The following is a 14543-nucleotide window of genomic DNA, read 5'->3' on the forward strand; positions in this document are numbered from 1 at the left end:
ATTGCAGTACTCCAAGTAGCGGGTCTGAGGTGACCTCTATAAATTGACAATCAGTATACTAGGGTTTACCTTCTTCTGCGGCCCTGAAAGTAGCTCTACATTCCTCTTGCAGCTGCCGCGACAAACCAGCCTGACAGAAAGAGCTTATCATATTTTTTTCACTTCGCAGCCATGGTGACTATTTCTGTCAGTAGTGTTGGTGCAGTCTAATTAATGGTTAATATGTTTAACGATTTTCTTCGTTTTATGTTCAGATTATTCCAGAGAAGAACCGTAAAGAAATTTGCAAATACCTTTTCCAAGGTCCGTCTCTTAAATCACGAGTTGTTTTTTCATTATAATTATGTAAAGATTTTATGCTTTCTGTAATAGTACCTAGGGTCAAATGATCATGTGTGTTCTTTACATTGATTTCCCAATAAATTAGGGGAAGTCTATCCGTTGTTGGTTTCCGAGAAAACAACATAAAGTTTTGCCTCTTTGTTTTTAATTGTTTCTGAATGGTAGAAAACTTGAATCAACCTTTTATTATGGTTAAGCTCAACTAATTTGGTTGCTTTTATTGGAATTTCTTGTTACCCTTTCTTATGTATTGCAAATGCATCCGAGCCCTTTTGATTATATATCATATAAGTAATTTTTTGCTTTAGATAGCGTCAATAATGTTATTTACGATGGCTTTTTGTGTCAAAACTCAAAAGCATGAATTCTCGGTACTTTGGTCTGAAAACATGTACACCTTGTAAGTTTCTAAGATACAGAATTTTGCATGCTTTCCTGAATTTTTTGCGGTTCATCAGTATTTGAGGTTTGTTTTTTTGTAAAACCCCTTTTGTTGCGCAGAGGGAGTCTGTTATGCAAAGAAGGATTATAATCTCGCAAAGCATCCAGAGATTGATGTTCCCAACCTGCAAGTGATTAAGCTGATGCAGAGCTTCAAATCCAGGGAGTATGTGCGAGAGACATTCGCATGGATGCACTACTACTGGTATCTTACCAATGATGGAATTGAGTTTTTGAGGACTTACCTCAATCTTCCGTCAGAAATTGTGCCTGCTACCTTGAAGAAATCCGCAAAGCCTGTTGGTCGCCCCATGGGTGGTCCTCCTGGTGACCGTCCGAGGTGTGTTTTCTATTAATATTCATTTTTTGGATTCTAATTATGCCTCTGTTGAAGTGGTTTTACATTTTTCAGTAGTAACTTGATTGAATATGTTCTAATTATTCCACCTTTAGGGGCCCACCTCGCTTTGAGGGAGACCGTCCAAGATTTGGTGACCGCGAAGGATACCGTGGAGGTCCCCGTGGTGGTGATTTCGGTGGTGAGAAGGGAGGTGCCCCAGCAGATTTCCAGCCTTCCTTTAGGGTAATATATCGTTCTTTGGAGACCTCAACTTTTGATTAGTTTGGATTTGGCTAATGAATTAGAATTCATTTTCTTATTTAATCATTCTTCATAATATATGCCAGAGTGGATGAACAATCAAAATCCTTAAAATCCGTTTGAGCAAGTACCTGAAAGGCGGTTGTCTTGTTTTGTTTTCCAACTGATATTCTTATAGGACTACATGGGCACCTATTTATAAATTCATGAGCATTGTTTTTTGGGATGATTCTGTAGTACCTCAAGAAAAGGAATTGAAGTAGTGATTAGGATGAAATTTTTAAGACTGGTTGGTGATTTTACTTTTACACATTCAATTCAGTATTGCATTCTATCGTGAATGTGCTGGATGGGTCTTGGGCAATATAAGATGAAGATTGATGATTTACTTGAATTCTATGTGGTATGCATGAGAAAATTATGGAAATGATTAAATGATAGAGGAGTCTAGTTGGAGAAAAGGTTGCCTTAGTTACATGGATGTTTGGTTCAAACGTGCAGAGAAAATTATGAAGCATCTAGATTACATTGTTGATTCTGCCCTGTAATTGATTTAGTTATCATTCTTTGCTTTGGCTTTTTGGGCATATGTCTTATTGATCAGGTCTAATACAAAACACTAATTGCTGTTTTGGCTCTCCAGGGTGCTGGTGGAAGGCCTGGATTTGGTCGTGGAGGTGGAGGATATGGTGCAGCTCCATCAGGTTCAGGGTTCCCCTGAAGTGATTCTTGTTCATTTACTTTTCGTTGCAGTATTAGTGTGTCATGTCTAAGGTTTAGATCTAATGCCATTGCTGAATTTTCTACAGCGTCTTGTAAGCTTTAAAGTAGAATATTTAAGAGCTTATTATGAGATCTTTAATTTTGTCCAGCCATGGTTTTTGATAGAATTAAAACTTTCATCATATTTGCATTATGTTATTTCGGGTTAATTTGATGTTTTAGTACACGAATTATAAACATGCCTGCTTTCAAATACATGAACTATTTATTTTGACATATCACTATATAATTAGATATTTTAAAATTAAAAGTAAAATAATATTCAATTATATAAAAATATATATTGATTATGTATAAAATTGTAAATATTATTTATACACATAATTTTATTATTTATGTCAAAAGGAATTATAAATGTATTTATGAATTTAAGCTTTTACTCCATGCCTTCTTGTCTTTGGTACATCTTGATTTTCTCCGACGTCATATAATTTTGCACATTTGTTAATTGAAAACAATGAATCACAATCCAGAAATGAGAATTAAGGAATTAACTGTATATTATTGACGATCCTTCGCTTCTGTATATTGGAAATGCCGATGAAGTGACGTTTTCAACTAAATGAATACTTGTGTAGTTAAAAGTGTCCTCGTACGAATCGTTAGCCGAGATTTAAATTGAATTTATTTAAATTCAAACTCAGTTCAAATAAACTCAAAATGAGCCAACTCTAAGGCAACTTGAGTGAATCGAGTTCGAGCTCGAATCAATGAGCTTGTCAAAGTTTATAAATTAAAATTTTTAATATAAAACGATATCATTTTGATTAATATGTATTAAAACAATGTTATTTTAATAACAAATACTTGAATTCGAAACAAGCCAAATCAAATTGGAGTCGAGTTCGAGCTCAAGCATAACAAGCTCAATAAACTCAAACTTGAGCTTGATTCAATTCGAATCCAACCTTAATTACTACGGTAAGATATAATGGCCACAAGATATCAAGCAGATAAAGTTTGAATGAAACAGAAATTAGTGAAACAGCCTTACATTGGCACTTTGGCAAGCTACAAATGGGACAACGAGTTACTAACACCAGTTTAAGACCTTGCAAAACGAAACAAGACAATGATAACTTACAAGACACTCGAATGACTCATTAGACACCCAAATGCAGAAGAATACAACTATTGCACACAATAAAACTAGTCAACCTCCTCCATCTTGCTCTCCTCAGCACCATCTTCCTCCAGAGCCGGCATGTCAGTGTCATCCTCTGCAGTGTCATCCTCGTCTATGCTGAGGCCCAATTTCAACATCCTATGAATCCTCGAGGCGAATGTGTTTGGTTCATCGAGACTGAACCCAGATGTCAACAGAGCAGTCTCAAATAGCAGCATCACTAGATCCTTAACCGACTTGTCATTCTTGTCAGCCTCAGCTCGCTTTCTAAGCTCCTCCATGATTCCGTTGTCAGGGTTAATCTCCATTGTCTTCTTGCTTGACATGTATGAGCCCATGCTGTTGTCCCTCAAGGCTTGAGCCTTCATGATCCTCTCCATGTTAGCACTCCAGCCATACTCCCCAGTCACCAAACAGCAAGGGGAGTCGACAATTCTGTCAGAAACAACCACCTTCTCAACTTTGTCGCCCAAGATTTCCTTAATTGTCTTGCAAAGGTTTTCAAAAGACAACTTCTTTTCCTCTTTCTTCTTTTTCTCTTCCTCAGTCTCGTCCTCGAGTTTCAATCCTTCCTTTGTAGCAGAAACCAGCTTCTTGCTGTCATATTCCTTTAACTGACCAACTGCATATTCATCAATTGCATCAACCATGAAGAGGACTTCATAGCCCTTCTTCTTGAGTCTCTCCAAGAACGGAGAGTTCTCCACAGCCTTCTTGCTTTCACCAGTAATGTAGTAGATGTCCTTCTGACCTTCTTTCATCCTGGTGACATAATCCTTGAAGCTTGTCAACTCATCGCCACTCTTGGTTGAGTGGTACCTGAGAAGGTCAGCCAACTTGGCTCTGTTCTGGCTGTCTTCATGGATACCCAATTTCAAATTCTTTGAGAAAGCCTCATAGAACTTGTTATAATCTTCCTTGTTCTCTGCAATCTCATTAAACATTTCAATGCATTTCTTCACAAGGTTCTTCCTGATTACCTTCAGAATTTTGTTCTGTTGCAGCGTCTCACGAGAGATGTTGAGTGGCAAGTCATCAGAATCAACAACACCCTTGACAAATCCAAGGTACTCAGGCATAAGCTCCTCACAGTTGTCCATAATAAACACCCTCCTGACATAGAGCTTGATGTTGTTCATCTTCTTGCGGGTGTCAAAGAGATCAAATGGTGCCCTTTTAGGGACAAAGAGAATGGCCTTAAATTCAAGCTGACCCTCAACAGAGAAATGCTTGACAGCAAGGTGCTCTTCCCAGTCATTGGTTAAGCTCTTGTAAAAAGCACCATATTCCTCCTTGGTGATCTCTTCTGGCTTGCGCAACCAGATGGGTTTCTGCTTGTTGATTAGCTGCCATTCATAAGAAACCTCCTTAATCTTCTTCTTCTTTGATTTGGTGTCTTTCTCTTCATCAACCTCTTCAACAGCACCTTCTTCCACCTTAGATTCATCATCTTCGTCGTCACTAATTTCTTTCTCAGTTGTTTTCTCAGTCCAGAGGTAAATGGGGTAGCTAATGAATTCAGAATGTTTCTTCACAAGGTCCTTAATTTTCCGCTCTTCTAAGTATTCAAGCTGCAAAAACATATTTGTAAAAACTTCCATCAATAACCAATCTCATAATAAACATCAAAATGTACAACTTAATTATCGAAACTATGGCTTTACCTGATCCTCCTTGAGGAAGAGAGTCATCTTGGTACCCCTGCCAAGTGGCTCTCCACTAATGTCCCTTGTAACAGTGAAGGAGCCACCAGCTTGTGATTCCCAGATATACTGCTCATCGTCATTGTGCTTTGTGGTGACAATAACCTTCTCTGCAACAAGGTAAGCAGAGTAGAAACCGACGCCAAATTGACCAATCATGGACACGTCAGCCCCAGCCTGTAAAGCTTCCATAAATTCCTTGGTTCCAGATCGCGCAATTGTACCCAAATTATTCACCAAGTCTATACAAGTCAAATAAAAGAGTCAATATAATTTCCAAAGCCCGACAGACAAATCACCTTTCTCTGCAAAAATGTAATTCATTTCTAAAGCTTCAATACAAATCTATGAAGCACAGTAGATTATACTGAACTCTAAACATTCATTTCGGGGATATAAAAGTTTTTCGATGTTTTTATAAATAGAGCAAGCCATTTAATTGAACTGCTATTCGTAATGCTCATATAAAACAAAAACATAATCTTCAAAGAGAAACAGAAAAACACATATAAGAAATGTAGAAAAGTTTAATTACCAGCTTTGGTCATCCCGACGCCGCTGTCAATTATAGAGAGAGTCTTGTTAGCCTTGTCAGGCACGAGTCTAATGAACAACTCTGGCTGAGCATCGAGCTTGCTCTTATCAGTCAAGCTCTCAAATCTGATCTTGTCCAAGGCCTACAGTATCACCAAATCCACAACGTCATTAGCCTCAAAAGCAAACCAAAATGGAAAAAAATAGAACAAGAACTTTAAAAACTCAGCACAGAGATCAAACACGTACATCAGAAGAATTACTAATGAGTTCACGAAGAAAGATCTCCTTGTTGCTGTAGAAAGTATTGATGATCAAACTCAACAGCTGGTTGATCTCTGCCTGGAAAGCGAATGTCTCAGCGTCCGCCATTGCTCCGCACGAAACAAAGAATAGTAATATTCAGAAACCAAGGAAGTTGATTGATTGAAGAGAAGGATCTTGCACAACAAGAGAGTTTAGAGCCAAGATGTACGCAGATCAAGAATTGGATGTAGTTATACTAGAGAGCTGAGAAGACTTTGCGCTCTGAAATCAACGATAAAAAAGGAGGAAGAGGTTCTGGATTGTTCGGACAAACGACGTCGTGTTATTTAAATTTGCTCGTTTTGTAATGTTACGGTGTCGTTTTCAAAGCTATTTCCTCTGTTTAGCGGGAAGGTTTTATAGATTAATTGGTTAAAGCCTAACAGTTAGTTTTTTAATTAATTTTCAAGTGTAGGAATGGGAATTCGAGAAAATTCGTCCACCTTTGCAAGCCTAGAATGTTCTTTTCTTGAATGGCAGTTTTTTCGTTGACGAAGACTCCACACGTGAGAGACTGAAGATAAAAACACACCACACGTGATCGGAAATAGCGACGTTGTTTCTGACTGATTAGATAAATGTGATTTTAAATCTCAGTCAAGATAATTACAATAATAACGGAAATAATTAATTAAATAAAATATAAAAAACTTTTAACATAATTTTGATCTATGGACATAAACCCGCGTCAACAATTATACTATTAATTATCATAAAATAAGATATTTATTTTGAAAAATGATAACTACATTTTTACAAGGAGATTTTTATGTAGACATGTTAATTAAGTTGGATTAAATAGAGGTTCGGTTCAAAACACTAAAAGGGTTTGGCAGAGAAGATCTAACTCGATACTGCAATATGTTGGGCTGACCCATGGGCCTATCAGATTGGGTTTAAGATTTTAATTTTAAACCAACAAGCTAGCTTAACCCAGTCTGGTCTGGTACTGTATATAAAATTTTTTTTTTTTTTACTTCAACCTTGGAGAAGCAAAACTTCTGTCTTGTTTTGCCTTGCTTCAGCCACAAGACAAAGGCAGAATTTGCTTCTGCCTTTTGTGGTAGAAGTCGTTGGCTTCTGATTAATTTTTTTAATTAATTTATTTTTTTTATGTAAATTCATTCTATTTTTTTTTATTTTTAATTTTATTTATAATTCTTTTAATTTCTCAATCTCAATTATTTTATTATATTTTTAATCTCATTAACTCTTTTTTAAAAAATATCTAAATTCGTAAATAATAATTCTTTATATTTATAATTTCATTTTTGTTTTAATTTTATCATTACAAAATATTATAAAATGTTTGAATTCGTAAATAATAATTCTTTATCTTTAAAAAAATTCAGAAATTTAAATATAGAAGATTAGTAGATAAATGTTATATAGTAGATATATTTTATTTATGTTTTGTAATTTATACAATATATAAATTTATTTATTTATACTATGTTATCAATTTATAATATTTTTCATCATGTAATTACGATATTCTTCCGTCACAAGTGAAAAATTATAAATAAAATATTTGTGATACTGTTCTCGGTTTTAATAATTGAAAAATAATTTGTATTTAAAAATTTTAATTAAAATTAAAAAAAATTGATTAAATAGGCCAGTCTGGCCTGATCCGATTAAAGCCCGACCCAATTAAGGCCTGACCTAACCCAATTAAGACCCATTATTATATGAGTCAGACCTTAGGTCTTTATATATCAATGGGTCAACCAACCTGAAGGCCCATTATCGTTTGAGTCTCAAGCCCGACCCGATCCATTACCCGATGGGCTGAGCCAGAGTAGACCCGACCCAGCCCGTTGACACCACTATTCTTATTTATGTTATGATAATATTTGTGTAATACTTGTAGAATAGTGATAAAATCGAGTCGTCTCTCTCTTCAGCATTGGTGATTAACATTTATAGAATGAAGAGACAAATGTTACTTTCGCATAACGTCATTAAAATTTATTTACATTCTAATTAAATTAAAATATAATAATTACATTAACCATATTGATATCAAATTGATAGGAATATGTAATTTTCCCCTAGACATGAGACAATACGAAAAAAAGTTTGTAAATATCGAAGAAATATTTTTTTATAGAGTTTTTCTTATTGTTTATAAGCAAAAAGTTTATCTAAATTTTTAAATGATTAGCGGATAAAAATACTGTCTAGTTGTTGTTCTTGTATCGTACACGTAAATTTAGATAAAAAGGAATTTTATCGCACAACAATTATTTCCAATTTTTAGAATACAATACTTTAAAAACTCTTAATCTTTCTCTGTTAATAGATACTTAGAGACTCGATATAGGGTAGAAACATTTGTGATGAAATATAGACATTATGTTTAATGCCTTTTAGGCTTGTGTTATATGCCAATTACATGATGACATACACAAATATGTATCTATTTGTATATCCAAAATAAATACACATAATATTACTCTTTATAATATTAATGAGTTTAACAATTATTAATTATGTGCATCACTAGATTGGTGACATGTTATAGGGTATGATATATGGTAAAAATTACTTTCGATCTACTTATAAAAACTCATGGAAGATTAATTTCTAAGAAGATCATAAATAAAGATATATGAATAAAAGGATAACTAATTATTTTAGCTAAATTTTATTTAGTTATACAAATCAAATAACTATTTTTTTTTTTTATATAATTATAGCTAAGTTTTTACATTTACAAGTAATTGATTGATGAGCATAAAGTAGACCAACCACTTAAAAATGTAGAAAGTAGTTAAATAATCGACATAATACCCAAACAATCACTTGAAAATGCAAAAAGTGGTAGACTGGCTGATATAACACTTGACCAACCACTTAAAAATACAGTAATTTGACTATAATTGTATAGTAAAAGTATAAACGGGTAAAAAAAACTACTACTAGCAACAATTCAAAATCCCCATACAAGAAATTCAAACTCCTTCCCCAGGCTAATGTCATATATTTTCACCTACCCCAGTATTCTCACCTCTAGCTGGACTGGAGTTGTACAACAAAATTTGACACTAATATTGGGTTCATGGTTTATGTTCATTTCCTCTTCTTTTGGCAAAATCCAGAAAAAAACTTTAACTTTTTGATAATAAATGTTGTTCTTGCCAATAATCAACACTTTGTGTATTTGAACTTCTAAGAAATCTGATAAAGAATATGAAACTCATAAAAGAAAGTCACTAAAGCCAGAATCAAATGTTTCAAAGCAAAACATTAACCTAGCACAAGAATTTTGAATAAGCAACTAAATGCTTTTCCATTCCCAAATTTTATTTACAACAAAATAAAAAAAATGATTGAACATAGATAAAAGGTGAGCTTCTTTTAAGGAGTCTAATATCTCTTCTGGGTCAATGAAACTTCTCTATGCTCCAAGCAGCACAAATATATAAAATTAAAGGACATAAGAGAAGAAATTTACCTATGTATAGATAACGTGAAACTGTAGGCAGATGTCAATCAGGTCCACAATAGCCATCAATATGTATAAATTTTAAGGATTTCGGATGCACTTGCTCAAAAATAGCTTAGTAAAATCATTTCTCATAGCAGCTCAATACTGCAGCGAATGTAAAGTCAAGGTAAAATGGGAAGCTCCACCCTATCAAAGGAAAAGAAACTGACTCGACCATGCTCCACACAACAAAACTTGAGTGGAATGTTGCTACATTGTCTCTCAAGAACTTCAAGTTCGGTTTTGGATGGTGGACAAGCCCTAAAAGAAAAGGCAAGTAAAGGGAAAGTTTAAATAAGATTAGACATGTAAAACTTATTAAACAATGAATAAACATGCTTCTTAAAGAAATTAGTAAGAACTAGTAAAGATGTAATCTAAAGCTCAACGCAAATTGACAACTAAAATTTTCCCTCATGGCTTTGCTTGCAGCATAAGACAGCTTCTTGGATAAAGATTTTATATTTTTCAAAAACACGTATGAACTTCCACCTTTAGTTTCCAGAGTCAACCTCCAGAAAATAGTCAGTAAAAAAAAACAGCCTTATTTTTATTAAACGTTAAACTAAGAAGTAGAACATATGCAGATTATCTTGTGGATACATCTTTATTAAAACCATATACCCATATAAGAAAAGGAAGCTGTCAGAGGGTTTGTCAATAAAGGTAAAAAGTTCTTGCAGATTCATATGCTTTCCACGTAAGATCGTTGGCTAGTAATTACACAAGTCTCCATGTAAAGTTTTAGAAATACATAGCAGTCCAAAATTCCAAGATCGTATAACACTTGTGGACAACCCAAATGCAAGAGTGAGCAAAATAGAAAATGAAGTTCATAGTTGCCCTCCATCTTCATATGAATGCTAAAAAAAGTGTTGAACCAACTGTAAAAGACAGTTCTCATGAAAAAGAAGAAATAAATTCTCACACAAGCAGGTATAATCTTTTGAAGCCAGTTGTAATTCTCATGATGCAAGATACAAATATCACACATTAAAAATAAAATTACTTTCTTATCAATTTAACATAATAAGGAATGTAAACCTTCATAGGTAAATTACAGTTCAATGAATCTATAATTCAAATACGCTCTGCTGGAATGATTTCTTACAAATTCAACAAAGGATTCGCCAAGAGTGCCAAGATGTTGTGTACTTTATGCAAATAGTTTTCAAAATAAGAATGGCATCCAATATATATATAATGCCACAATGAGTAAATTTCTTTAGATGGTGATGACCTAGTAGGTTAGCACATAGATTGTCACACATACTTATCTTTCTGTTGATGGAAAATAAACTTATCAGTCACCTTTACTTTCTCTGCCATAAAACAATGCAGTAATGCACTAGGTTAATAGAATTTTATGAGGGAAAAAAAATGAAAATTCAGAAATGCAACATAAAATAATTCTCATTCATTTGCCACTTCTTAAAAAACTTATTTGATCTTTTAGGAAACCAATATATATTACCTCATTAAGTATAACATAAAGTTTGGATCACCAGGACAAGACTTCTTAAACTTTCTGTTCGGAAGATAAACATCGAAAACTGGTCCTGCTTCATTAATCTGCAAATGACTGAATAAATCAATAATAGAACCAGCTTTCCTTGATTCGAGATCCATATCTTCATTTCTTTCTTGAGAGCCTTGAAGAGAAACAGAGTCACTGATGATGTCAACATTTTTACCTTCAGTGATCTTCTTAGTCCAGGGAACACCATGCCGCCTCACTATGTAACCAAGAGACTTTAGATGCCTATAAACTTCAAAAAGCTCCCAAGAACATCCGGTCTTCGCTTTTGCAACCTTCTCATAAATAAATTTTAAAGGTAGACTCGAATCATTATCATCCAAGAGGAGCAATGCCCCGATTTCAGCCAAAAACCTGCAGGGAAAAAGTTAAAAATTTACTAAGCCAACCAGAATACCCAGCATGGCATGAAAAAGGCCTCAGTTGTAAATAGTACTTTTGATTCTTTTTTTTAAGGTAAGTATAATTATAGAAATAAAGAGGAAAAATACAAAGTCCCAACTTGGTCTGTCTTAATCTAGGCTAACCAAGAAACCAAGCATATACAACCTGCCCCAAAAACAAGCTAGGCCTATCTTATGCTTCTATCTCCACCAAGGCAAGATAGAGAACAAGATAACCAACAAAATATACAAGACAATACAACACTCAAAAACCAACCTGAAAACAACTTCTGATTCTATATTATTCCATACTAATCAAAATTTTCATTGTTTGTTACTAAATTATGCAGCCCTTCACTTACTATTTGTATGCACTGGAAGAACTTTAGTCAAAAGAGCTCTTCTCCCAAATTTATAATAAAACATAAAAGCACTGTGTACTTCTTAAAGTCCCAATTATTATGCTCTGTTTCTTTTTTCAAAGATACTATGTTTTAAACAACAATAAACTTCTCAAGTAGATTCATTTAAGAAGACTATTTGATCGGTTTTTTTAATAAAGATATTTTTTATTCTTTATGTTTCATATAAGAGAAAAATACAGTAACTTAAGAAAAAAATCTTTTTCACTTGAAAATTGCTTCTATGGAACACTCCCACATTTTCTAAGAAGCCTTTTGCCATTGTCTTAAATTGTTAGTTAGCCAATCAATAACATTGAATCTTGTATCAATAGCCACATACACAATCAACAAAGTAAACTTGTAACAGTAATTTGCAATAGAGATAGCAACACTAATTTGCAATAGAGATAGCAACAGGGAGGGGATTCTCTCCGCTTAAATACTATTATAGTAATGACATTGGTAAATAATTAAAAGTGTAATGGATATTTTGAAAATTATACTTCAAAAATAGGCACAAGAGATTATTTTTATCCCTGTCCCCTTCTTTTTATATTAGAGAATAACCTTCCCATACGGGGCAAGGTGATGACCCAAAAAGTAGGACCCTTTTTTCCGGATCAAACTGCCATACCTAACTAGCAAGCAAACAATACCAAGAGTTTTACTTACAAAGTCTCCTCAATTGAGCAAAATGTCTTGCCGTTCCGAATAATTGCTGTTGTTGTCCACATCTTACCCTTCTTTTCCACAACCTCAGCCATCCCTAATTTGTCGTTCCAAACAGCCTTAGAAATATCTTTCCTAAATTAAAATCCATGAAATAATCAGATTGGTTCTAAAACTAATTTTTCTAGTGAAGACTTGATTTTGTACCTGAATTGTAACTTTGATATAGAACCCATATAATAATCTTCTTCATCATCATTTGGGTGGTCGGTCAAATAGACCTCATCATCGCTGATGTCTTCTGAACAAGTTTCATAGATGTTTTCTTGCATTGTAGCACTAATTTGAACAATAAACACAAAATTTGATTTTGTAAGAACAGAGATCTGTAATTGGAGACGTGTATCAATATACAGAAATAGAAAAAAAAAAAATTTATTCAATACATGGTATTAGCGACAAAAAAAATTAGAGATGCGTCGATCCCATTTCATAAAGATAACTGTAGTTGATTTTAGACTACCAGGCACTAGTTAGCACAGTATCAGATGATAATCTGTTGCCCTCAAATTATGCATCAAAATTTTAATATTACTTAGTAGGAATTTCGTCAAACACGTTGTGAGCATCTGCACTTCTTCTAATAACATACAAAGACAAATGAATGCTAAACAAGTAAAGACACTCATCAACCAAATGAATGGTTGAGCAAGTAAACAACAAAATAAACAAATCGGGAAGACAATCCATTGGTTCATATAGAATCTATGTCCTAGGTGTATCAAAAAACATTCTTTTCGCTAAGTGTATATAATAAAATAGAGTGAAAGGGTCCGCCCCGAGGAGGTAGTAACCAACAGCTGAGTCCGCTCCGAACCGCAGGAGATAGTTGCCCATCATACGGCTCAGCAACTTGACTTGCCTCTATGGGAGGCTCGCTCCGGGTAGGTTCGGATCACGTACAATACACAGCTCTACGAAGAGGGTTAAGAACGTTTTCAATATGATTCTTTTCCCGTATTTGCTCGATGAGAAATGCGAGACGAAAAAGGAGCCCATCTTTTCGACTGGGAAATGCGAGTATGTTTTGTATACTTTCTCCAATAAACAACAAAATCAACCAGTTTCTCATACAAAGACAAATGAATGGTAAACAAATAAAGACGCTCATCTAGTTTAAGTAAACAACCAAAAATTGCATATAATAAACAAATCGGGAAGAAGAATGACTTACCGGCGAGTTGGGCGATGACTGAGACAAGTCCGGTGACGGAACAACTACAGAATTGTCGGATGACAAGTTGATTGACGCCTGATGACTGAAACCAAAAAGATGGTGACGGAGCTATGCTTCTTTTCCGGCGAGAAACAACGACGGTGACGCTGGACAGTTCAAGGTGACAAAGTCGGGGGCTGTGGTTGGTTGAGCTCGAGAGGGAGAGATAGACATACTGATACTGCTTTAGTTGAGAATTAGGACAGTGGGATATAATATAATATACTGTATTAAAATATAATGTACTGAATTTATTTTTTATATTATATAAAAAATAGATACAATTTATGGTTTAATTCAGTTTTAAAACTGCTCAAATTGTAACTCAAGCCATAGGCTGTTCTTCACAAATTTTTAAACTTCAACAAAATCGTTTTATAATCTAAATTAAAGCAAACCATAATTTTTGAATCGTTCAATCTAGTTTTATAATTTGAACAGAATTATACACATCCCTCAGTTTATATACATAAGTTTTGTAATATATATATATATTTTAGGGTGGATATGAATTAAATCAAGTCTTTACACTTTTTGACTTAAGTTTTGTTCAAATAAAAAATAATTTAGCTCAAATTCATTATTCATCAAGCTAACATTAAAAGTGTTTCAAGTTTTATTTGAATGAAAATGATTCACTTTGAATTTAGTTCGAATTGGCCTCAAATGAAACCACCGAGAAAGTTAGAGATTTTGAACCGAGACCACTAATCAAAATCTAATCAATCATTGCCAAGGAAAGAAAGAGAGGTTGATGCCGGTTCGATCTTAGGCAAAAAAGGACATTGAAGATGGAGGAAGAGGGTCGCCGAAGAACATTAGGAAACTGAACAAATTGAAGGGGAACAAAAAGTTCCACAAGGCTAGGGGGGCAACATAAGAAGAAAAATGAAGAGGGGGTCAACAGAAAGTGCAAAACTGTAAATAAGAAACCCTAAACACTTG

At 34.2% G+C, this 14543-nt stretch overlaps 3 protein-coding genes across 6 annotated transcripts; 1 reads left to right on the forward strand and 2 right to left on the reverse strand.

The window, feature by feature from the left end:
• The first annotated feature begins 14 nt into the window (after positions 1-14).
• LOC123197241 (40S ribosomal protein S10-1) lies at positions 15-2255 on the forward strand. Its single transcript, XM_044611437.1, has 5 exons — positions 15-174; positions 255-303; positions 844-1123; positions 1237-1366; positions 2028-2255. Exons 1-5 carry the CDS (start codon positions 172-174, stop codon positions 2103-2105), a joined length of 540 nt encoding a protein of 179 aa, XP_044467372.1. The 5' UTR covers positions 15-171; the 3' UTR covers positions 2106-2255.
• An 888-nt stretch (positions 2256-3143) lies between these two features.
• Positions 3144-6059, reverse strand: LOC123197811 (heat shock protein 90-1-like). Its single transcript, XM_044612221.1, has 4 exons — positions 5780-6059; positions 5532-5673; positions 4958-5238; positions 3144-4864 (listed from the first exon to the last, which is right to left on the reverse strand). Exons 1-4 carry the CDS (start codon positions 5900-5902, stop codon positions 3317-3319), a joined length of 2094 nt encoding a protein of 697 aa, XP_044468156.1. The 5' UTR covers positions 5903-6059; the 3' UTR covers positions 3144-3316.
• A 2973-nt stretch (positions 6060-9032) lies between these two features.
• On the reverse strand, positions 9033-13806 carry LOC123197136 (tRNA-splicing endonuclease subunit Sen54-like). Of its 4 annotated transcripts, none has more exons than XM_044611287.1 (5): positions 13557-13806; positions 12530-12661; positions 12326-12457; positions 10804-11220; positions 9033-9590 (listed from the first exon to the last, which is right to left on the reverse strand). In XM_044611287.1, exons 2-5 carry the CDS (start codon positions 12652-12654, stop codon positions 9452-9454), a joined length of 813 nt encoding a protein of 270 aa, XP_044467222.1. In that variant the 5' UTR covers positions 12655-12661; positions 13557-13806; the 3' UTR covers positions 9033-9451. The 4 variants fall into 4 exon arrangements, with proteins under 4 accessions (XP_044467222.1, XP_044467223.1, XP_044467224.1 ...); XM_044611288.1 differs by having other exon boundaries at positions 12530-12708; XM_044611290.1 differs by lacking the exon at positions 9033-9590 and adding an exon at positions 9597-10651.
• Positions 13807-14543: the final 737 nt, after the last annotated feature.

This window comes from Mangifera indica, chromosome 15 (assembly GCF_011075055.1).
Source record: "Mangifera indica cultivar Alphonso chromosome 15, CATAS_Mindica_2.1, whole genome shotgun sequence".
In the NCBI taxonomy this organism is placed as follows: Eukaryota; Viridiplantae; Streptophyta; class Magnoliopsida; order Sapindales; family Anacardiaceae; genus Mangifera; species Mangifera indica.